This window comes from Argiope bruennichi, chromosome 10 (genome assembly GCF_947563725.1).
Source record: "Argiope bruennichi chromosome 10, qqArgBrue1.1, whole genome shotgun sequence".
In the NCBI taxonomy this organism is placed as follows: domain Eukaryota; kingdom Metazoa; phylum Arthropoda; class Arachnida; order Araneae; family Araneidae; genus Argiope; species Argiope bruennichi.
The window spans coordinates 75,481,592-75,508,756 of record NC_079160.1 but is presented as its reverse complement, the minus strand read 5'-3'; the positions used below and the strand labels follow the sequence as shown (position 1 = coordinate 75,508,756).

Sequence of the window (27,165 nt, the reverse complement as noted above, 5' to 3'; positions counted from 1 at the left end):
CTAGATTTGCATTCAAAATAACAGCCTTAATCTCTCTATTTTCGATAAGCAAAGTATTGTATATAATGCGATCACTAATCAAAGTGTGTACTCAAATTGTAGGAAATATTAATTATAGAGCTGCTTTGGGAATTTTTGATTTTTAGGCTCATAAAATACGATGCAACTCATATTGCAGTATTTATTTAACAACTGTTTCTTAAAAATTTCATTATATTAATTTATATGAAATGTTTTGGAAGTTATTTTGAGTCAAAATGTTTAGTGCATTTTATGTCTAAATTAAATGTGTGTGTTTTTTGCATGATTTTTAAAAATATGATACAAGTTATTCTTATGATTGATCAATATTTCAATAATAAGAAGGCATTAATGATACATGTCTAAATATTTTTATAACTTTTTTTATTTGCAAGAGAAATTATTTCTAGACAGAAGAAATGAATATTTGCAAATGAAATTTTTTTTCAGCTTTCAACTAACTAAATTAGCTAAACCAATAGCAAATGTTTTACAGTACATCGGATCAACAATATTTCAGTTCCTAATCATCAATTTCTAATGGTTCGTAAACATATATATGAGTTTCGGGTTATAAATTAATAAACCTGCTGCACCTTGGAATTATTTTAACATAATTTATTACTACAAAATGCAGATTGATTAAAAATTATTATATAAAAGTAAATTAATTGCATTTCCACTCTTTTCGCAGTAAAATGTTAGGAAATTATATTTTCAGAATCACAAAAGCTATACATTTTTTGAAAATAATTTTTATCATTGGAAACTGAATAATTTTACCAATAAAATTCAATGTTAAATGGATTTGTAATAATTTCATACCCAAATATGTGTAACGTAATTTTAAAAAATCATTCTTTTAAAATTAGCAATAATTTTTCAATAAATTTCTTTAAATATTAATCAGAATACTGTCTATTAATATCAATAATTTAACTAAGGCATCTAATAAAGCAAGGGCAGCATGATCATACAAAAGAAAACAATAGCATACCACCTTATATTAACTAACAGACCCAACTCCATCTCCTTGTGGCAATCTATAACTAACAGACTGCATATTTAACAGCTATCAGTGTACTAGTTAGGAAGAAAAATATCTTATACAATCAGATAAGCCCTTTTCGAGAACTGACTATATTTATATATAGATTTATTTATTCATAATTTGAATTCTTTGCCATTTTTTTTCTGGACATTCCTCAAATTTTTAAAAATAGAGTCCCAAACCACTTCCTCAATGCAGCCCTATTCTTGCAACTTTATACAATCCTTTAATAATGTGAAACAAATGGATCTGTACTATATATTGTTGCTTACTGTGTGTTATTCTTTGCATAGGAATTTATGTAAATAAAGATTTATTTAAACATCCATCGAGTGCTATTTTCACTGTCTGGAATTCACATTCACATAGGATAAAATAATAAACTACGTGGGAACCAATACTGAAATTTACTATTGCGATTTAAAACCCAGAATGAGATTTAAATTTCTTAATATTTAATTCAGCAAGCGAGAGAGCAATGTGATTGATTAAATGTGCACTGAATCATTCCTGAAAAAATATTTTCATGAACTAAAATATATAATATATATGCAAAATGCACTCTATCCAATCTTGACCCAATAGCTAATCCTCAAAGAGACAGATATACAATTCCAAAAGGAAAACTATGTCATTTGAATCGATATCATTAAAAAATATATAAAATTTTATATTGCTTAAGAAAATCTGAATTTTTATACAATTCCTCTGTTTTATTGGTTAACAAAAACAACAACAAAATCTCATTTTTTTATTACTTAAATTGAATGAGTTATGAAGCTCCAAATATCACCAATTTGAATAGTCACTGTTCACCAAGCAAAAATTTAAGAATGGAACCTTTTTGTCTAAAATGGTAATAAATCAGGAACATTTTACTAAATATCTATTGATAATAAAGATGAAGGAGAGTACATCTCTGTGTGTATATGTCAAAATCATTAATCTGCTGTTACCATATTTGACACATATACAACCCGCAACATGGAACTTTAATTGCTTAAAAATTACATTGAATTTTGACTATTTTCCCAGTTAGCTTTTGAAAAAAATTGCACAAAAAATATTTATACTGTAACAATTTTTTTTAAAATTGTCTTTTTTAATTATACCAATTTAATAGTTGAATCAAATTTACCTACATTTTGGCAATTTATTAAAAAAATATTTATTTCATTAATTTCCCAACAGATTACATTGCTACCATATTATTTCAGCAAATATTAATCTTTTTTCTACTATTAAAAACTAAAGAAGAATTCAATGTAATGTATTAAGCATAAAAAAATACAGTGAAAATTAAGATGGATGAGCTGGATATTTACGTTTTTAATAGCTTTATAATACCCTGGGATTGACTTACATTAGATTGGATCATGTACATAATTATCAGGGTATATATAGGGCAATTAAAATAATATGGTTTTAATGTCTGACAATTTGACTGAATTATGGATATGAAATCATATCTATACGCTTTAACTAAAATTAAATATAACCAATATATCTTGCAAACCAGCTGGACGCCAGGTGTGACTAATATGATAAATAAAATCAACGATCTGTATAAATTTTTTTCCTGGTTTTATATTTATTGCCTCAAACATACTATACATCATTGAGAATATTTGTTCAACTGTAAGCATATGCCTATTTTTTAATCATTTAAAAATTGATATTGAGCTACAAGTGAACACCCTTTATATTTCTATATATATTGTAAACAGAACTGCAGAAAGATTTAAAATCCTCCCGTTTGACAAAATATATAGAGAGCAGAGACACATGAGGAATATAACAAAACGTTTCATATCACTACAGGATAATCAGTATAGAAACTGCTAAGGAAGACAGAAACCGATTAGAATTGCAAAGAAATTCATGACCAGAAACGACAGCAGGATGACACAGAACAACAAAACAATAACATACTTGCCATTAACCAGATTTTAAAGTCAAATTGCCCACATTTTGAAATTTTTATTTCTTTCTCTTGATTTACATTAAAGATTATGGATACAATACAAAAGTAATCTTTACTTAATTTTGCTATGATTAAAATCAATTTAATGCTTATCTTTAAAATGATTTTCTATCCAGTTTTTAAAGTAATTTTTCCCTTTAAAACAATTATTCACAATTATCACAGAGTTTTGACATTTTAAATTTCCCAGGAATTCATTTAAATTAAGCTTTAATCAATTAACTTGTATTAATAAGTTTTTATATTGCTAATGGCAATATTTAAACAACAACAAAAAAAAGTCAAAAGCTAAAGCAACAAAAAACAATTAGTCATTAGCTAAATTAACATTTTGTTTTCTAAATTAAATGTCCAACCCAATTCGAATGGGCAGAAATTTAAGCATTCAGGATGAGTATGAAATTATTTCAAACTTTTAATGCACAACAAATTTTTAAAATAATTTAAATATTTTATTATCTCCATAATTTTATAACCAAGTAAAAATCAATGCATTATTTGAGAGCATATACGAATAGATATATGTGTGGATAGACAAATGTTTAAAAGAAAACTATTAAAGTAAATTTCATTTAGATATTCAAATTTTAGTTATCATTCAAGATAAAAATAATTTATAGCAAGCATAAAATTATATTGTGAAGAGAAAAATAATGTCAAAATAAAACTATAAAATCACCATAGTGTAAAAAAGTTTATTGTCATACAATACATAACTTTACAAGATATAATATTCATATTTACTTAATTTGATGGAACAGCAAAAAATACCGTTCCATAATAACTGATGCATCTATTTTATAAAACTATTTTCATATCACAACAGATAATTTTGAATTTAAAAGAAATTTCAATACAAAATATTTATTTCAACTTAGACTAGAACAGTGCATTTAAATATCTATTATAATTAGTGTAAGTAGAAACTATAATACAACAATGCTTCAAAATATTTTTTTTTTTCATCATATATATGTAATTGAAATCAATTTAATCAATCGCATCAATCCAAATTGTTGGCAATGTATTTTCATATGTTTCACTATGCACTTAAAGCTGAATATTTTGTAGCATAGCAAAATGATATGACATGCAAGAATTTGTTTCATTAAAATTCATGCTAAAATAGACATGACAAGTTACTCCATTTGTTTTAAAACATGAAACAGAAGTCACAAAATCAGTGTTAATGCAACATTAAACTATTTTACTTTGTAGATAGTATATGATTACATGTGTATGCTTGTCAATACTGTGGTTGAACTACAGACACTGTCTCTTTCATAAGTGCTGTGACACGTTCAAGGTGAGGGCATGCATTTAAGCCTTTCAAAAGCAGCCTTTTCTAGAGCTTCACGATGTTTTGGGTGGGCTATCTGGATGAGATGATATGCCCTCTGGCGGATATTCTTTCCAAAGAGTGATGCAATACCATGCTCAGTAACTAGATAATGGATATGGTTACGGGAAGTGACAACTCCACCACCTAAAAACATATATATATCATATATTGTGCATAAACACATACAAGAATTATCCCCCCCGGAAAAAAATAATAAAATTTTATTTTATTTTGTACCAAGAATCTACAAACTTCCATTCTTTAAAAAAACAATTTTACTGTCTCATGTAAGAATAGAAAGCATCAAAATTGCAAAAAAATGTTTATCTTCAGATTCTAATGAATCTACATGTTTCAGATGTCACAGAACTGAATGCATATTTATCTGTGAAAACAACTTAAAGACACAAGTTAGGAGAAAATTTTGTACATGTTCTTAAAAACAAAATTCTTTTAAATTTTGAATAAAATCCTCCAACTGGAAGCCCTGCTGTGCCCAAATGAGCAAAATAATGTAACTCAACAAAATAGAATGTTGAAATTCTACATATTTTATTACCATAATCATATATCTCTATCAAAGTTCAGATAAATTTACTCACAAATTACATTACATATCAAAACTACTTTCACATACTTGAATGCAATTACTTAAAAATGCAACAAACCAGATAATTTGGCATGTGGTCTAGGCATCACAGTAATAACTGCATACATAATTTTGTATGCAGTCAACCACACAAAAGAAACACAAGTACACACTTTTTTTGTGTGTGTGAAGCTTAGTAGAAAATATACTGCGAGTATCATAAGAGCCATAATGTATTGCAATGTTATACTATCTACGTGAAAAATGGAGAAAAAAAACATGCTTTCTGGTGCTTTTCACTTTCATACATTCTAATACTTCCCAAACCAAAATATACTAAGCTGCCCATGCATAAGAAATTTACCAATAATAACCAAATTAAATATATACAATTAATCAATATTCATTGTTAATTCAATAATAATTCCATTAAATAAAAAAATCACATTTAAAGAATCTATCACTTAGTTTAGAGAACAGGTAATTTTGTAATGATTAAAGAACTAAGAAAGATCCATAATGAGAAATACAATGAATCACTATAAGTTTATATTACATCTACCATAAAAGATAAAATTCGCACTTGCTTTTATATCATATTTAATAGACTTTGAAACAGAAAAACCAGATATATTTAAAGAATAAATTTCAAACATAAAAAAAGAGAAAATATTTAATAGAACTCTTTTTATTCTTTTTCATAATGGGAAATAAATATAACTTTCATAATATAAAAAGTTTAAATCACATTAGGAAATTAAAAATTTTGACAATATTAAATTTTTAAATAATATTATTAAACATATAAATTAAAGAAAATTGTTTTATGAACTAAATGCTTTAATCAAAATAGCAATATTCATGACATATAACAGACAAAACTACATACTGATATTGTATAATTATTATCATGAATAGCTTTTCTTAATTTTGTCATGAATGCAAGATCTTTAATAGCTTTAAAGTTAACATAAGTGCAAAAATTATTAAACAAGTATCATAGTAAAACTTTTAAGTCTTAAGAACCTTGATTAAAATTTGAAATAATTTTTTAGAAAAAAATAATTAACATAATAATCAATTATATTTTCATTTATTCAAATTATACCTAATAAAAAATGTCCTTAAATATTTCTAGATTTAAATTAAACTGCCTTTTTGAAAATTTCAAATAAAAATCTACAGATGAATTTTTAGATATTGTAATTATATACATCCCATTTCATCATCAATGTTCCAAAAAGAATATTCTAGTTTATTCTACCTATTTAATCTTAACGATAAAAAAAATCTTGAGTGGAGGAAAAAATAATATTTAATACTTTCTAAATTATTCTACACTAAACATCTGGATTTTTGCAAACCAAAAAGTTATTTTAAATTTTTAAAAAAATGCATTTTTCAAAAAAAAAAAAAAGGGGGGGGGGAAGAAACACGACTTCCTTGATATACATATGATACTGTCTAAAAATATTATTTTCCTTCCCAAATGGACAAATAAAATTTCCCAGCATTTTTACTAAAAATCTTGCATAATCAATATTTCTTTTAAAGCAATAAGTAATCAATATGCTAAAACTATTGCATCCATGGTCCAGTATTGTAATATCATTCAAACAACAAATTAATTGTGAATAAAGTTTTTACTGTATGGTGTATTTTCCATGACAAATTTAATTTGGTCTACAGAAATTGAACCAATTTTTTTTAGCAAAGAGAAAAAAATCATGAATTTGTAAATGAAGACACTTTTATAAGTTAATAAAAGTATATTTTCTTTTTAAGTAGACAATTTTACAAGTAGTTATTCAAAGAATTGAACAGAACTGCTTAATTCTAGTTCAGAGGAGAAAAGAGATTTGATATTGACACTCACCTTGTTTGATAAAAGGAACAATCTTGGATTCTCCTTTGCTAGTACAAGATGGCATGGCCAAAATAGGCTTGCCAAGACCATCATAAGCCATGGCTGCAGCACGCAAGAAATCAATTTGGCCACCAACACCTAAAATTGATTAAATACAAAACTTGCATAAAGCAACAAGTTCCATTATGACATAGAAATTTTCATTTCAAAGATAATTCTAACATTATTTTTAAGTCAATTATTCAAGTCTTACTATCAAAAGTCAATTTTAAAAATATAATATAAATGGAGTAAGAACTTGGATACATATAAAATAGATGGTTATTTTAGGAAGGGGGAAAGAAACCTCAAGATACTTTTAAAAATATTTTAGGATATTTATCTTATACTTTTTTGGAGAAATTGTGCATGAATTCCATTATTTTATATCGCATTACTAAATTTGGAGCATGGCAAAAACAGAACAGAATTAGTACATTTATTAGAATATTTATACGTTTTTTTTTATTTCATTAGAATGATCATTTTTGTTGGTTAAAAACAAAAATAACCTAAGTTTTAAAATTTATATGACTGCATTTCATAATTATTCATTTTTCTTAAAATCATGTTCATTCAAATTGCAGTCTAAATGTAAAAATTTGGCAATATCTTTCTAATTATATAAAATTATTTTTTCAAGGCACCATGAATGATAAATAATTACAATTAGACTCTACATCTTTAATGTATGATGAAATAATCAAATAAAGTTTGAATAATCTGAATTAAATATCAATTTTAAGTTAAAAGATGTTTATGAAACCATTTTCCCATAAAACGAAAAGAATTATACATTGTTTCCAACATACTGTAACTTTTCAGAAGGCAGAAAAATAAAATGGTAAACCCATTATTTTGATATGAATCTTCAATATTGAATATGAAGTTTTATTTTTTTACTAAGATAATTGAAGAATGAACTTTTTTTTTTAATCCCTAAAAGAAAGTAATACAGACTAATGTTCAATAATCTAGTGCTTTTTACTTATTTTGATAGTTTCTGAAAGCAATATTATTCATAATACAAATGCATGATATATAATGAAAAATTTTATATTATTGTATTAATGCTTAAATTTCTTACTGGATTTGCATGCTTTCAAATAATAGCATAAAGTTTGTTTGTTTAAATTATTTCCTCTCTTTGAATTTTAAAGGTTTCATTTACCTGAGTAAATCCTGGTTCCAATGGAATCTGAACAAACTTGTCCTGTCAAATCAACTTCAATGCAGGAGTTGATAGCAGTCATTTTCGGATGAGTGACAATGTTATCACTATGGTTTACATAATCAACATTTAACATAACTGTAACAATAATATCAAAAATTAGAAATAAAATACAAAATAGTTAAGAAGATACTAAATTAAAGAGACATTTATTTCCAATGAGTTAAAAAAGTCAGACAATTAATATGTATTTATTAATACTTCAAGCAGAAAAAATTTAAATCAAAATTTATAAGAATTAACAATAAAAAAATTATATAACTTTATCAAAAAGTCTTTAGCATTTTTTAAAACAAAAAATAAATTCAAAATCCTTTTATAAAGATGCCTCATAATGCCCTTTCACCAGCAAGAATTACGTTTAGAATAGCAGATATAGGAATAAGAACTACAAAATAAAGTGTAAAGTAGAATTTACATCATTTAAAGACAAATAGGTAAACATTTTAAATGTCATAAGCAAAAATTTTTGAATATTTCAAAAACTGCAGATTAGATTTAGGAATACTCCCCTTATTGATATCTACACATTTTCTTTTGAACTGATTAGAAAATTACTAGGTACTTTCCATATTCAATACATTAGTAAGTATAGTCTATTTTATACCCCCCCCCCCCAAAAAAAAAACTGTTAACTGTTGTTACTTTTTTACTAGAATTTATACAGCAGTAGTAAAATACACAAAGTAAATATATTAAATAATTCCAACAAAATTTAACTAGAATTTTAAAAAATTGGTACAGATTGGTCACAAATGTTAGTTGACACACAGGTAATTTTTAAAACTTTTCGCATACATATTTCTATTATATCAAACAATTTTCTGTGACTGTTTATTAATGAGGTTAAAAATATACCATGTATTTTTTTTCCAAATCAAATCACTAAAAATCAAAACACCATCATTAACAAATTTCATATTTTTCAATATACTATAAATAGAACAAATTAAATGCAAACATAATATGAAAAACTCTACATCAAATCAAGTAAGAATTATTACAGAGTATTTCAACATTTAAAGAAATATATGTTCAAAATGTTCATGTTATACATCAACAGAATCCAAAAAAATAATAAGAATCATACCAACAAAGGGGTTATTATCCATGAAATCAAACAATTTGCGTGTTCCAATGGCAAAGCTACCAGTGATCTTTCCTCTGTAGTTTGCCTTGAATTTATTATTAATAGCTCCTCGGTTAACAAGATCAATAACACCATCGCTAAACATCTCAGAGTGGATTCCCAGATCTTTGTGGTTCTTCAAAGCAGCCAAAACAGCATCAGGGATGGAGCCAATACCTGATATTATAAAAATAAACAGTTTAATAAATGAAATAGAATAAACATTTAACATTTCAATCTGTTGATAAAAAAACATACAAATAATTGTTCACACGGAACAATTAATTTAGCACTAACAGAATTATCCAATGTATTTTCTGAGTACTATTGATCATTTTTAATTTCAACAAAGTATAAATAGCATTTTGCTACCTATGTCTGCATAAATTTTGTAGAGTTTGTGTGTAAATATATGTAACATTTCCAAATTTTACATTTACTTTTGTTTCCTCACATTCCATTCAAATAAAATCAAATTAATACTTCAAATATTTTATTAAAGCTTTTCTACTTTCCTGTTATATTGTAAAATATTCAAAAATTAGATTGTTTAGTTATTTGTTATTGAAACAGATCTTATGCAAATGGGAAGAGCACATTATAATAATATAAGATAAATATTTAAAATTTAAACCTTAATACAAATTATCAAAAATTTATCTGTAAAATATAAGTAATCCATAATTTATGTTTTTCAGTACAGTGATATCATAATAAAATTCAATAAAAATGATGAAAAGTAAAAAGTGGTAGTTAATATTTTCAATGTGTTTTACAAAATAATGAATACAGCTATGTTCATTTAATATTAGTTAAATTTTGTAATAAAATAGATGAAATATATTTATTTTGGTTTACAAATCAATTATCAGGTTAGTCTCAAAAAATCGATAGCCATTAGGAGATGGGTAAGAGGGCTGTAATTCTTCCAAAATAAGAAACTGTTAAGAATTTATAAATGCCCCCCCCCCCAAAAAAAAAGCATCTAGCACTTTCTACATATGACTCATCATACTTAAATTCACAATTTCTAAAAGTTTTTAACACTCAAGAAAGGTTATGTTCATAAATCTAAAATTATTATTGTTGTAAATTTAAAATGTATTCATTTAAAACTTTTGAATATAACTATTCCATCATTAATTTTTCTGAGCTCTTTATATAATTATTTATATTCTTAATAATGAAATGCCCCTCACAACAAGAATTGTATCTCTCTCCCATCAAATAATTTTCAAAATTCCTACATTTAAACTGTTTGATTTTTATAGGATGACATAAAATTTGCATACTGAAGAGGAAGTCTGCATATTCTATAAATCCAGTGATCCATGTCTATATTCATTTTATATGCCACTCACCCATCTGTAATGTGGCACCATCCAGTACCAGATTCTCAGCAATTTGTTTTCCAATGCTCAGTTCAACCTCTGTCAATACATCAGGCTTGTGTTCTGGCAATTCTTTCTCTCCTTCTACTAATGCATCAAAATGGGACACATGAACAGTAGCATCACCAAAAGTTCTTGGCAAACGAGGATTTACTTGGCCTGAAAAAATACAAAGTCACCAATAAGTCATTGATTACTCATCAAAGTCATCAATACTTATTCTATTCCACAACAAAAAATATTGAAAGCTTCTAACCAAGAAAATAATGCAGAAAAGACTATGAATATCTAAGCTTCTAACATTAAAGATTTATAAGAAATACATTTAGTAAAACAGAATTGATTAAATAAATCAAACAAGTTTCCTTTTTTAAAAATCATAACTTTGTATAAAATTTCTATAAAAAGGCTTTAGAATAGTGAAATCTTTTACAATGTCTTCTTTTAGAAACCATAATAATTGTAAGCAATATTTTCAAGGTTATTCTTTTAAAAAGTTAAGAAAATCATTTTAATTTAAGATATAAAGTATCCTAAATAAGCATTATAAATTAACACTGAGTGATGCATCATTTTGTTTGTTTTCAATTCTCAGATGGATAAAAAAATTTTCTATGAAAATGGGTAAATGATATGTTTTTTCTGATTGTAAATAAAGAAATTCAGAAAATCTTAAACTAGTAACACACGAAGAGATTTTATATTCAGAGAGCTTAGAAAAATAATTATAATAAAATAATTTGAATTGCAACTGCTTTTCACATATATGTATAAATACTTTATAAAAATTATATGTCTAGTAATATTTAAAAATCAAAGGCAGGTGCACAGTTTTAACTAAAATAAAATCAGTCTACCAATGTATTAGATATGCATAATTCCTTGATCTTCACATGCTTCAAGTCTTTAATTTGATTTGATTTTTAAAAAAATTAAATTATTATTTGAATTAAAGGTAGTATAGTGGATATATGCACACAAACTGTTATAAATAATAATAATAATAATAATAAAACTAGAAAAAACTGATTGCTAAAATTAGCACAAGGGAAGATTAATAATGAAAAGAAAGAAAATGAACTGAAATAAAAAATATTTTTACAAACATTATAATTCTATGTAGATCTGTATAGAATTATAATGTTTAATAATATATAAGATTATCATGAGAGTATCAAAGTTTGAAGTTGGAAGAAAAAGGTAAAAAATTCATACTCTATTCACTTCACTGTATTACAAGCCAAATAAATTTAATAAAAGCAGTTTTTAGCACACAATTTTATTAAAAGTAACTAAAAAGAAATGTTTTAATTATTATTTCTTAATTTACCATTCTTTGTTGCAAATATTATAATATCTTGAAATAATTTTTTTTCTAAATCTCATTACTAATTGACATTGCCAGAATTAATTCAAATTACATGACTTAATTCTGAAATTATTAAAAGAAGCATATAATCATGTAGAGCAAATTAAATTTTGAGACTCAAACACATCGGAAAAGATGGAGAAAAAAATAGCGGTGTAAAATATTTTCACAAATAAGTTTTATTTGTTTCAAGAAAATTATTTCAAACTTATATAACAACAAAGCTTACATTATCTTGAAACCAACTTTTTTTTTAAAAAGAGAAAATGTAAAATAAAGAAGTATGGGCTAATTTAAGAGAAAAATAAGAAATTTTAAGATTTAAATTAGATTAAGAGATTCCAGATATATTATTTCAAAAAAGAAAAATTAGAATGTCATTATAACAGACATAAGGAAATTGGACTTATCAAAAAAATTACTAACTTAAAAAAAAATCAAATGAAATTTAGCAAACACGTTATTGCAGTTTGTCCATATAATGAACTGTTCCACTAAATAAACAACCAGCTACAGATAATATTTCTCGTTTATTACATCAAAATTCAGATAAGAGAGTTACTATAATCTAAACCTATAAATGAATGATAGTAAGTACATACCAATTACATATTTTGCATGCATAAGCGCAGCTCGAGTACAGTCAACACTGGTTCCCAAACTGCAGTATCCATGGGCATCAGCTGGAGTGATTTGCACAAGCGCAACATCTACAGGAACAATCTTTCTATGGAAGAGGAGAGGAATCTCACTGAGGAAAATAGGTACGAAATCACCTCTACCTGAATTTATAGCCTCTCTGGAATTAGCTCCAACAAAAAAGGAATTGCTACGAAAGATACCTACATAAAATAGAAATATGTTACTAAAACAAGAAAAATCCCAAAATTCATGAAATTATAGTGTCAATATAATGGGATTGTACAATCAAGAATTTTGCAGACAATTCTTAATTTTTAGATTATTCTACAAAGGAATTAACAAGCTTTTGAGCACATACAATACAATCGTAGAAACATTGCAACAGATGGTAATTTTTCACTTAAAGTAATAAAATACTTCAACTGAGCATGAATTCACAAACCAAATCTATAGCAGATCTGAATTTAATTTTCATCTTTTACAAAAAACAAGGACTATTAAAATTTTAGTAAATTGTAATATATATATATAGTGAACACTTTATATGAAATGGAGAGAAACAATCCTTTTGTTCTGCAGCAATTAAATTAGTAAGTGTGTGTGCTTTTAAACTGTGGTAAAGAATTTTACCACAAAATGCTATTAAATTTTCTTTCATTAGTTAGAGCAGTATGTTCAAAATTAAAATATAAATGAATAATGTTGCTTAATTCAATATATCAATATGTGTTTAGTAATTTAAAAATTCAAGATTTTGAAGATCTAAAATGAAATTTACAAATATGCAGTTGTAAAAAAATACCTGCACAATCTGGATGGTTGTATTCTGCAGCACCTTCAGTATGAATGTGACATACTGTCACATTTTTCAAGCCTGATTTCTTCCCATGCTCTGCCAAAGCTGGCACAAGAACACGAGGTGTTGCTGCTGCTCCTTGAACAAAGACTGTGTCACCTGTATAAAATAAATAAATTCAGAAATGTTAGCATAATTTAATTGAAAAAAATATCAGCAAAATTCTAGATATGTATCAAATTTTGAAATTAATTTACCTAAGTACTGATATTTCTTCTTAATACACATATATAAATAAAATAACTAAAAAGGCAATAAGCTAGATAAATGGAATTAAATATTCATAGAATATGATTTCAGAATGTAAGTTTTTTTTTTTATATAAATAAAAAAAATGGTCCAAATGCATAATTCAACAAAGCAATAAAATCAAGAGAAAAACATTTCTGCTAGTTTTATAACATTCAGAGCATAATGAAAATTATACTGTATATTATTCTATAGTAGTTAAATAATCTCAAATTTAATATATATCAATTTAAATTAACCAATACACTTCCATGGACTTTAGCTTTAAATAGCAATAATTGATATTGTGCTTAGTAAAATTATACCAAAAATGAAGATATTAAATTTCTTTGAATTCTTAAAGTTGATAACAAATTGTTAAAAATTGCAACAACAAAAAAAGTTAATAGTTTTTAATAAAAAAAAGTTAATAGTTTTTAATAAAAAAAAGACAATAAAACTTCCAAGCTAGGAGTTTTTCAAAAGAATTTACCATAGTGTTTATAACATTTCAGAAGGTAATAATATCTTGGATATCAATATCAGCAAAAATAAATATTTGCAACAAAGATAAAAAAAATTCTTCTTTAAAGTTAGGAAGTGAATTACAATCAGAACAAAGTAAGCAAAGAGATAAGCAAGTAAAGTCTACATAACTTTTGACACTACATGAAATGCAACTTATTCTGTGAACTCAGATGAAATTAAAAAGCTTCATCAAATGTTATCAAAGAAAAATAATAAATTATATATTTATTTTCAATAATCTTATAACTTAATTTATAAGTTATGATAGTATCAGGTGAAACAAATATAATATTTTAGCAAAAACTGAAAGGAAAGTTTCATTAGCTTGTCAAAAAGATTTAATTCAATTAGTATGTCCTACATCAATGAATTAAAAACAAAAGTGAATAGTAATTTTTTAATTTTTAGAAAGGACTCGGGTCAATTTCTTGTGTTTTAATTTTAATATGCAGTAAATAAAACGTAAAATAAAAAATACTAATAAGCAGGAATCACGCATGTTTATACACCATTTACTTGCAAGATAGAATATAAAAGTTGGAGACTTCTCAAAATCTTAAATTTTAAAACATAATATTTCTCTTTATAATATTTTTTTTAATTATCTTCTGTATTTACAATTTATATATAATTTTTTTGTACCTTAAAAACTTTGCTTTGGAAAACAGGTTAAATTTAACCTATTTAATGTTCCATGTTGGTAGTAAATATAAAATCGCTAAAGTTATTCCATGCTCATTTAAATTTGTAGAATCATTTATTCATGTATATCCTGAAATTGATAAATGCCCATGTATTGATGAATAATTTTAATGTAACTTCAATAAAAATAATGATTAGGCAAATTATTTTGAAATTGGCTTATTCTTAATTACAAAAAAAGAACATATAGAAAATGGAACTTTTAAATAGTACAAACCAATTGATTCCTAAAGTAACTGAACACTAATTTACAATTGTGATTTCTTAAATAGTAAAAAAAGAATATATTTAAAAATTTAATGAAGACGAGAAGTCTTCAATGCTTTTACACCTTATTTCATTGACTGCATTTTATTTCATTAGCAAGACTCTCCCATTGGAGCTGCAGCATCTAATACAATTATTAAAAAAATGAAACTTATTTGAAAGCATTTTTTATTGTCATTTCTTTACTTAGATTACAATCATCTTATGAAATTCAAAATGAAGATAATAAAGTATTATTCACATCCTTTGACTGTAAAATATATCTAGTCATTCTATTCTCAAATCAAAATAAACAAAACTTGGAAAATTATTTATTACATATTTTGAATTAGCACTTAAATAGAGGAAAACCAAGCTTATTCCGTCTTTAAAAAAAATTGCACATTACAACAGAAAATTGGACAGTAAAATCAACAGACTAAAATTCCTTTCTCTAAAACAATGTCCATTTGTAAAATGAGATTTCTCCCCCTTTTCAATTTTTTTTATTTAAAAAAATATATTTACTTATATTAAATTTTCATCTAATGCCCGTAATTTTGGTAAAGATTAAAATAAATTCTGTTGCTTGTTATGTGTATTAAACAATTTTATAAAATGTATCTTTTATATTTAGAATTCTGTTGAAATCTATGTACATCACTAGTCAAATCTATGTTTTAGTCAATATTATTTGTCTAAAACCGGTAAAAATCAAGAAACGAAAAATAATTATCGATATAAAAACCTAGTTTTAAGTTTTATATAAAAAAAACAAGATAAAAGACTGTTATTTAAAAAAATAGTAAATAACCCTATTGCTCTTTTGTCAACTCGCTGGATATGTGAAAAAATTATAACAAATAAAATTTTTTATGCTATCAATCCTTTTTATAATTAAATAGCATATAAAGTTCCATAATATTTCACAACTCTAAAAAAATAATAAACGAAAATTTGTAGATCATAATACATATGATCATAAACGCGTTTGTTACACTCGGAATCAAATTTCCCCATACAGAAACTAAATTGATTAAAGGGCAAAGGCCCATCCCAAGGCCGCGCCGAAGTACACAAGGGTAAAAGAAAATGCAACGTGAATGCACTTTGGAATCTACAACAGTTCCGCAGTTTAGTGTTAACCGATTAAGTGATCAAAGGTCAGCACAAAAACTATGACTTGCTCCAATATTTTTCTTCAGTAAAAGATCCGATAATAGCATATCTCGAGGGTTGTTATTTATAGATTGTCATTTCCGCAAGTTCAGGCAATGTGCCACCGGAACTCGCCCTCCACATGACATATGCGGCATAGCCAGAAGAAAAATTTAAATATTTAAAAATGAAATGAACCATAAACAAATTCCAATTTCAAATGTTAGGCTCCTATACATAAAAAAATGAAAGAAAATATACATAATATGCAATACCTTGACATTGCAAATTCTAATTCTTAAATTATAAATTAAATAACATTAATGTTTGAATTGCACATAAATTTGTATATGTGCTATTATCATTTGGGATAAATTCACGAACTGTGGAAACCGGTACCTATTCATATAATACACAGCCATATTTTTGGATCTGACCATGAATTGCAAATTAAGAAACTTTTGTTAAAATGTCAATCTAATTAACTGGAAAGTTAAAAATGCAAAATCACACTACAGAAATGGTTCCAACTTCTTCGAACTAAATTGCACCAGTATATTAAAAAAAAAAAAAAAAAAAAAAAAAAAAGAAATGAAATAATCTGAAACAAACTTGAAATTTTAATTAAACATCAAGACTTCCATTTCAGTCTAAACATTATTTTTTTTTTAACATTTAACAACTAAGTATCTGTAGTTTTTGAGACAATGAGATACCTAATTATAAATATTGTTAAATCAATAGAATAAAAAAAAGAGTTATAGATAGAAAATGGTAGACATTCCACTCCCCATGAATTTGCGAAGAAATTAATAATTTAAAAGGTTGTAAAATTTAATATAATGTGAAACGTTTAAAAGATGGACTAATGTATATGGTGCAAAGGATGCCACAGAGAGGGCAACTTCAGTCTTATAATAAAATTAATCATAGCAATCTCTTGATTTTGTGGGATTAAAATTGCTATTCGCTTATCCTGTATTCTGTTCAAAAAGAGAAAACTTTAATGACTATATTTTATTAGAGTTTATATGCATATCAACTTCGACATAAAGAGTTTCATTACAACAAGGGTGGCGTATGCTTTCTCTAATGGCTGCCTTATTTGCATTAGCATCAAGTTTAAGCACATATTCACGATTTTTAGCAGCTGTTCAAATAAGAATTCCGGAGCTTTCGCCACAGGCCAAAAACAAACAGAAAAGTAACGCTATAAAACAAAAGCTGCAGAAAATCAGTAGTTAGGAACTAACGAATGCAGTAATATTCGACCAGAAAAACAACTACTCTTTAAATTTATCAGAAATGATAAATAAATAATCTAAAGAAATAAACAACGAATTTCAGCAACAGAATAGAAGTCCAGGTTAATGACGGAACTCAATTCAATTCTCGTATTGGTGCCAAGTTATGCAATGCGCGAATTCATTCAAGATAAGTGTGAGGCAAAAGTTCTTTCGGCACACTTTGGCCTAATGAAGGATAACAATTATTTTTCATCGATCTTAAAAGAATTTGCCATGGTTAAAAATAATTAAAGATGACAATACAGTACTTAAACAAAAAAATTACTTGTGCACTACATGTGCGAAAAAAATACATGAAATAAATTCAAAGGATTTATTTTAACAAAAAATAAATAAAATCTGCTCCATTCCCATCTATTTCATTAAATCAAACAATATTTATTTTATTCCTAGAGATGTTTTTAAAAATATTTTATTAAAAAGATCCCACTTTTAAAAATCACGAAGAATTTGAAAAGCCACTTATTCACGCTTCCATTTTTGTACAAAAAATTTCGCACACCCAAATGCACCTATTTGCATGCCCCATGCAAATAGAAAAACAAAATGTTAATAATTCACAATGCATCCAATAATGACGAACTACTTAATAGATATTCTAAGATGTTTTTGAACCACTGTATCGTACACACACTCACGTGAAGAAAAAAAAAAAAAAAAAAAAAAAACCTTGTGTTTCGCGTAATTTTCTGAATGAAGTTTAATGTTTACAAGCTCAGATGTCGCCGTGATTCACAGAAAAACCATGTTCTAATTCGCAATTTAGGCTTTTACGCTTTCCTCAGAAGGGACAAAAAAGGATCATAAAAATCCAATCCATCAACTTAAAACCTTCAAGAACTGTTCTCTATGGAAAGGTGAAATGAATGTTAGCGGGAGAATCCTTTTCACGCAGAAGGAAAAAATGAATTGCACCTCCCGTTATAAACTGCCAAAAGCGTTGTCATCCCAAAAGAACAAATTGACTGAAATAAATAAAGCACAATCGAGCTTTATTTAGAACAAATTATTAGATTATTTAGAGCAAAACAGATGGATAATCGTCTATTATAAATCTATAATATCAGCAGTATTTTTTATAAATCTATATAATTTTAAAATTATAATAATAAATTTTTTTTAAATATATTTATTTCCTATTATAAATGTGAGTTAACAAAAAAATTTTGCATCCTCAATTTTCATCAGTAACTTGAAATAATGATAATAAAACGCTTCATAACTTAACAAATAAATTCTAAATTCCTTAAAATTGTAAATAAAAAAAAATCTTAAAAATGCAATGGATGAATACACTGTACTAAAATAAACTAAAAACTTTTCCAAATAAAAAAAATTAAACTAAAAAAACAGTAACCTTTTCTAATAAAAAAAAAAAAAAAACCCAGCAACCTAAACCTTTTCTAAGTGAAAAAAGAAAAAAAAGTAAAAAGAATTTTTATAGCACACAATAGGATGTTTTTACAACTTTTAGGAAGAAATTGGTTTTAAATTTTCAGCATGAAAATTTATATCAATAAAAAACAAATTCTATTTTTTTTTTTTAAGTGACTAAAGAATGAAAATTAACTTTGGAATTCATAATCTCCGTTTGCACATGATTTATCGAAACCAAATCTCAGCATAATAGCCAATTTCTAATAGTTAGAATGAGATTTCCTTCAAACAAAATTAAAATTTGCAAATTCATAAACACTCTGATAACATTTAAAAGAAAAATTCAGAATACTTCATACATGATACAGATTACACAATCAATATATTTCACATGCTTAGGACAGGAAGATCATATAAAACTACAGAACATTCCAAACAAGCCAAGAGATATTATTCCACCAAGATTTCAGCACTGCTCACTATATTCAGGATAAATTAAAACAATTTTGTCAAGTTTTTTTGAAATATTTTTACAAGTTTAATTATGATTTCAAAAATTATAATTTAGGTGACAGGAAAAATGAAACTTTTTAATTAAGGAATTTTGACAAAGCAACCGGGAAGTGCTTCTTCCTCTTTTCAAGTAATTAGAAAAAGGCTCATAGTTTTTCTTGAGTGCCTGGTTTTTATTTGTTTTAGGATTTATGAAACGAAAGCGTGTTCCTTGATTGATTAGTGAGATTCTAGTTTTATCATCTCTCTGTAGCAAACTACACTTCACATACAAAGTGACTAAACAAAAGAGAGCAGTTGAAAGAAATTATTAGAGCAGAAACATGTTAATTAAACAAAGAGACTAAAACCCTTGTCATTTACTATTAGCAGCAATTATACCATCTCTAAAGAAACTATTACTTAATTAACTTATTTAATTCATCAATATCAAAGTATTTTTAGTTAAAAAATTGAACAAAAAACATACAACTTATTTTTTAAAAAAGTCTCAGATTTGTAGATAATAAAATAAAGTAACTAATTTGCACAGATTAAATTTTTTGAATTCAAATTTCGAACACCACAAATGAAAGGGGAAAAGTTGTTATATGTTTCATAGCTCTCTAAAAACGTTTTATATGGAGAGAGAGAAAAAAAGGGTGGAAAAAAAAAAGATTGCCTTTTACTTATGGGAAACATACATTTCAATAAAATATCAGAATTTCATTCTCCTCCCAGTACTACGAAGGAAAAAAAAAATATTACTAATAATACCAATGTGTATAAGATTGAGAACTATAATTTTTTAACAATTTAAAAGCATTTTTCTGTTTTGCTAAAATTTGCATTTCTGTTTTTGTTTAGCTTTAATCTCAAGATTAAATAAAAATTTCTTTCACTGAATATAAATTTCCAAAACTATTATTCATAAGAAATTTATTTCTAATGAAATGTTTATTAAAATGAAAAAAAAAAAAAAAAAAAAAAAAAATTAACTTTTCAACATCATTTAAAGCAGCTCACAGAAAATTTTAGGATTCTCATTTTTTTAAATGTAAAATATAACCCAAATTAAATATCTGAGTGGAAAGAAAATCTGAAGAAATTATAATTTAATATAAAATTACCCAATTCCACAAGTATGAGATTGACAATTTATATTTATAAAATTAAGAATATCTTTAAAAATTACAGAACATATCTTAAATAGAATCGCATTATTTCATAAAATACTTGTATATTGTGAATTCCATTTTGTTAAAGAACCTATTTATTAATATTTCACACTTAGTATGATTATTGCATAAAAAACACATCAATTTATTACTAATTTTTTTCAAGTATGAATTTACAATATTCTGCAATAAATGATAGATTGAAAAATAAATATATTCACTTTATAAACTATGAATAAAAGCCCATATCTACTGACCAGGAATAAAATATTATTGTAAAAGTCCAGATATTAAAAAGTAAACCTAAAGAATGAATATTATCACTTTAATATTTTATGGCTATAAATTTTTTTTTGTGTGTATGTTATTTCACTAATTTACTTATATGTAAAAATTACCAGTACACTGGAACTATATTTAGATCAGAAGTAATTTATAAGATTAAAATACATATATGCATGATGAATTTTTATAGGCACAGCTGTTTGGTGTGTAAACTGAACTGATTAAATATATATACCTCAATCCTCATCACAACTCTGCTAAATATTGCAGATCTCAATCTCAGATACATTATAATTGATTATTAATAGCATTTTTAATTGACTTTCATTCATACGATTAACATATATTTTTTTGTATTATTTACTTTATATATTTATTATGCATCCCATCCTCTACTAATTTTATATCATTTGTTATTATTCCTCCCCCCCCCCTTAAAATCCTACTATCATTTTCATGTTTTGAATCCTTTATATTATTAAACATATTATATTTTCTAAATTCTGTTATTTTTTAGATTTCATATTTTCTAAATTCTTATTCATTGTATTTAAATTCTCTCTCATATTTCTTTGGAACTATTAGAAATTCTAAGAGCTAGTGGTCTGAAAGCTTTTACTTTACCACCAGATCTGTCCTCAAGTTTTCGTCTGATATTTTTTTTTTCCCCCTACATATATATGGTAAATAGATCTTACTTTTCAATTACAGCTAATTCTCTTCATTTTCAGTTTTATTATTCTTGTTTTGTACTAGATATACTGCAAATAGGTAAGCAAAATCACTTTTTTAGTTATATTAAAAGAATGTGCTTTAGCATACTACTTGCAATAATACATTATTCAACTTTCCCACAAATTGCAAACATTCTGTATCATTTTCTCATGAAGCCTATGATCTCATAAATAAAGCCTATGATACATGCATAGCTTTATTATTCACTATTAAATTCATAGCAAGATCTTGATGGCATTATGAAATGATATAATTTTAAGAAGTGGACAATTCTTGATCGAAAGGAGAGTCAAGAAATGTTTCGGAATTGCAAGCCTTTTTATATTTACACTAACAGCTTCTTCTAACTAAAAAAACTGACTATCTTTATTAAATATTATTTTGAACTATACAAGCTATGTATGCATAATGTAATTTTTTTGTTGTTATTAAAAGAATATTAAGCATAAAGGTAATTTTATTCAAAATCTAGAATTTTTTTAATGGATATTCCAACTATTAAACAAATGTCTATTTAAACAAAGAACAGGAATAAAAATCTGGCACAAATGAGCAATGGAACAAACAAAAAAAAAAGCAATACGATTTTCATAGAACATATGCAGATTTTGAAAGAAAAAAAAAGAAACACTGCTTCTGTTTAACCCCCCCCCTTCTTTTATTAGTGATATAATGTTAGCTATATCTTCAAATAGAAACACAATTATTAATTTCAGTCTGTTACAAGATCAGGTAAGCACCTATTCATTCCGATTAAGTTCAGATTTTTTTTTTAACCATTACTCTCCCCCCCCCCTCTTCTTTCACGGTAGTGGCGATCTAGGCTGCTACACTAGTCCCCCCCTCCACTCCATTCTTGCAGCTATATCATTATTCAAGTATTATCATGAGTATTTTGTTTGTGATATTAATACCTTTCGTTCATATGCTGTTTTTTTAAAACATTTTGAATGTAAATAATTCACTTTTTGCCACATACTTTTTATATTTTCATTCACAACAACGTCCAGCGCGTAATTCCAATAGAAGTGCATATGATTAAACGATATAAATGTTAAGAAAAAATGCAATTATCAACAAAAACATGATTTGACTTTTAAATATAAAAAAATTACACAAAAATCTATTAATAGCACAAAGTTTCACCACGTGGAACAAACCAACACAAAACATGTGAAGATCACATAAAACTCTGTTTATAATATAATTTGAAAGGAATAAAAATTATCTACACTTATATTCTTCTGAAATATATGCGAAAATGCCTACACATGAAATTATGCCTACGTAAACACAATATGGCGCAAAACCACGATCAGCTAGCTATACATCAAAATTTATGAAACCGAAACTTGCATTTATTATTTGATATTTCTAAAAAAATAAATATTTGATTACCAGATTTAACAACTCTAATAGCTTCTTCGGCTGACATCCATTTGGCCTGCTTGCTGCCGAGAGGTTGGGCTGGTTCTCGTAGGACATTGGTAAGTTTTCTTGAACTGTTTTTCACTAAACTACGATTTTTGATAAAATTTAAAATTTGACGAGAAGATCCAAGTGGAAGATAACATCGTGTGGCCATCTTTTAAATGATTTTAATGCACAATTTATATTTCTAAAAGTATTATAATTGTGTACTACCCGTTACCAAAAACCTAACTCCTCTCAACGAACAGACAAGAGGCAGACACGGACTAAAATTCTGTCGGCGTCCGGTTCAGAATTCCAAACAAATCAGAACGCCATCTGTAGAAAAAGGTAAAAGGATTTTCTTCTATTTTAAGTTGGCTTCAGTATATTATTTTCATAAATAGTCTTCAAAACGAATGATTTCTTTTTTTTTTTTATTCGTTTTCATCTACTGCATACAATGGGGGAAAAAGAAGATGCAAACTTCTTTCAGGATTTATAGTTCGAAATATGTAGCCCGCCCACAATTCATTTTGACTTCAAGTGAAGAGAACATTTTCGATACAGAAACCAGAAATTCCGAAATAATTCTAGTTTTGACGAAAGAAATTGGTAAAAAAATTGCTTCCGCTAATTACTGCAATAAATAATAATTAAAGGTTCAGAATATGTGCTAGAGTTGGAGTTCCTTATCACAGATGATTGAGAGTGTTTTCCTTGTCTTTTAATCTCTTCTGCTCGAACTCAGCTTTGAAAATATTGGAATATTATTTACCACTTTTGGCGATTATGTGGTGCATCGGGAATATTATTTGCGTTTAATTTCAATTAAATCTTTTGTACTTAATTTGGTATGCATTATATCCCCAATAAAATATTTTATGATGGAAATAGTATGTGATATACATTAAAGTCATGCTATTTTAATAGTCTTACACTTATTCTAATTGCAATGAGGAGGTGCATTTAGGAATAGTTTTAATTAAAAATCCGTCATGGAAACCTCAGATATATACATTGTAACTTCACTTAACTAGCGTAGCATATTTGAAATAGCTATTAAATAGTAATAAGACGAATGTTAACATTTTTATAAAAATGAATGTGCCCTCCCAAAAATCAATATTAGGTATATTTTTTAGGCATTAAATATAATAAAATATTCCGGAAGGATAGAAAAAATTATTAATTCTTCAAAAATGCATTTTTTAGGTGCTTTTTTATAAACATCTTTTCTGTATACCTGATGTTTAGAATGCAAATTTTAATAGAAATAGAATATTTTTATCATAATTTTTAATGAAAGGGATAGAAATTTCAATGAAAAGAAAAAATCATTTCTTCTATCGAAAGACAGAAAAGAGAAGAATGCACTTTGAGTTAACTTTGCCACTTTCACTTTGAGTTAATATTTGCCGCTCCGTTGTACAACGTATAGTATCTTAATGGTTTTTACTTCAAATTAATAAGATTTTCATAAAAAATATATTATCTTCCAAATATATATTTTATTATGAAAGTAAATAAATGAAAGCAATTTTTTTTTTTTTAAAAAAACTTCTTGGCATGTTGAGACTTCTGTCTTTTGATTAATTTTATTCTGACAGAATTTAAATAATCGTATTCTCATTTTTGATAGTTTGAACAATTTTAGAAGAATTCATAAATGAGATTTAAATACATTAACAAACCACTGCTGTGAACACCAAAACTAAAACTCAATTTCATTATATATTTTTTAAAATTTTATATTAGCTTAGTTTTTTTTTATTATCACATAACAATTACTAATTAAATTAGTATATATTTTTTCAATTCTGGGAATATAAAGAAAATATAACATTAATTATCTCTTTTTAAGTAATTTAAAAGTGATAATGAAAATTATATCAACTAAAAACAATTGTATATTATTAATTAAAAACAAAACTACGTTTGTTAGTCTGTAAATGTCATGAGAATCTCAGAAGCTGGCAGTCTTTAAAAAATTCTGTAAAAAAATGCCGATACTTTGCAAGAATCCAAAGCCATAATGGTTTAGTAAACTTAATGTATCTGGACAGGAACTGAAAATATCCATATCTTTCTAAGAGGAGCCAATTCCTTGATATAGTTCTGGCGGACGACTGTTTTTACCTTTCCTTTTTCTCTGTAAAAGGACAAATCTTGTTGAACATAGGCTAGGGTAATGCTGTAGTTTTGTCCTCATTTATTTCATTACTTTTTAGAAAGTTTGTCAAGACTGTTTACATTTAAATCAATCAATAAAGCTTTTTTTTAATTGGGCAGTAATTGGTCTACAGCGGATTTAAAAGCATGAAAAAAAATCTTAAAACTAATATTCTGGAATTAAGAACTGAATTTTAATTTGTGTAAATTCGACTACGCTCCTAGTAACTACTTGTCCTCATGCGCTGGTTGCTTTAGTTATGGGCTCTGTTGGGATCAAATGGTCAACTCGGTTAAAAGTCATTTTTTTTTTTTTCCTTTTGAATAAATGTATTTTCCTAACGAACTTAAATCCCATAGCATCTTAGTGATATTTAAAACCTAATTTTTTAGTTAAACTTTCTTCTATCAGCGCATTTCTGTAATTTCATGTTCTTATGCATCATAACAATAAACATAATCCATCTTTTTTTTTTTTTTTTTTTTTTTTTTTGACAATGGAAGCAAAACATGCGATGAAGTATTCGATGAAACAGTGAAAATGGTGTGAATTTTATTGCAACAATGAAATGTATTGTAAGATCATGCAAAATTAATTTTTTAAAAAATGTGAGAAATTAGGGAGAAAACTGCACGACAATTGAATTGGTATCATTAAAAAGAGAATTTTTGTAAATATTTAAAGCGATTAAAAATAATTTTTGTAAAATAATATTTTTAGAAGTTATTATTGAAAATCTCGAAAATTTCGCTTATATTTTAATGAATTGAAAATATTAAATTTTTTTTTAAATCGTTCTGAGGTGCACTTTCCCACCGTTCAAAGTATATTTGTATTAACCCACCAAAATCTTCCTCTTATTTTTAATTAATAAAAATTTTAAATATAATTTTTTAAATTACTTCGAGACATTACCCGATCAAAGTATATTTTTATCGAATTTGGAAGATCTTGATCAAGAGGTCTGCTTACAAAGGGCCAATACACAATCATATTTATAATTAATTTAGGTTAACTTCCTGTATTTCGGTTTAAGGAAAGAGGTGAGACTGCATTGATTGTTTTTTCCCCCCCTTTTCTTCCTTTCTATTTTTCAAAGACGCAAAAGGAAAAGACGAATGGTGCGACCTTGCTCGTGAAGTAAAGTCTTTTAAAAGGAACTAGCAAATGAATTTAGGAATATGAAGTAGCTTTTTGACTTTCCCGTATATAAAGTATAGAGAAAGTAGTATACTAGTCAAAAAATCTGGACTCGAAAGTTTGAAGAATTTTCATGTTTCGAACACCCCTGAATTTGACAAATAATTTTTTTTTTCTTTATATCAGTCTGTTGTGAATAAGAAAACTCAAAAACACATTTAGGTAGACTGATGAAATTTGGCATATGAACTTTAGAGAAAATTTGAATGAAATCCATTTGGAGGAAGTCCGTCTGTTTGGCTGTTCGAATACAAATGAACTCGATAATTGTACAACATAAAGAATAAGATAGATGAAATTTGATACATAGGATTAGCTTCCAAAAATTAGATTCTTATCAAATTTGAGCCAAATTTGTGAAAGAATTGAGTGTCTATATTTTCACATCCAAGTAATCGCTATAACGCTATTCATAAATGAAATTATTTAAATCAATGAAATTCGGTATGTGATCCTCTAACTACATCTGTAGTTCCATCAGAAATTTTTGTTTAATTGGTCAAAAAAAAAAAAAAAGACGCCCGAACTATATATTCATTAAAATGCTCAGTTAGATTCAGTCACTATTCAGGTAAAATGCTAGATCCACGTCAAAGATCTAGATTTAGTAATTATTGTTCGCTAATTCCATTTAA

General features: G+C 26.2%; 1 protein-coding gene across 1 annotated transcript; it reads right to left on the bottom strand.

Moving 5' to 3' along the window:
• Positions 1-3,822: 3,822 nt before the first annotated feature.
• Positions 3,823-23,472, bottom strand: LOC129988890 (4-hydroxybutyrate coenzyme A transferase-like). Its single transcript, XM_056097174.1, has 8 exons — positions 23,146-23,472; positions 13,458-13,610; positions 12,616-12,855; positions 10,615-10,803; positions 9,215-9,430; positions 8,065-8,202; positions 6,864-6,992; positions 3,823-4,542 (listed from the first exon to the last, which is right to left on the bottom strand). Exons 1-8 carry the CDS (start codon positions 23,330-23,332, stop codon positions 4,358-4,360), a joined length of 1,437 nt encoding a protein of 478 aa, XP_055953149.1. The 5' UTR covers positions 23,333-23,472; the 3' UTR covers positions 3,823-4,357.
• Positions 23,473-27,165: the final 3,693 nt, after the last annotated feature.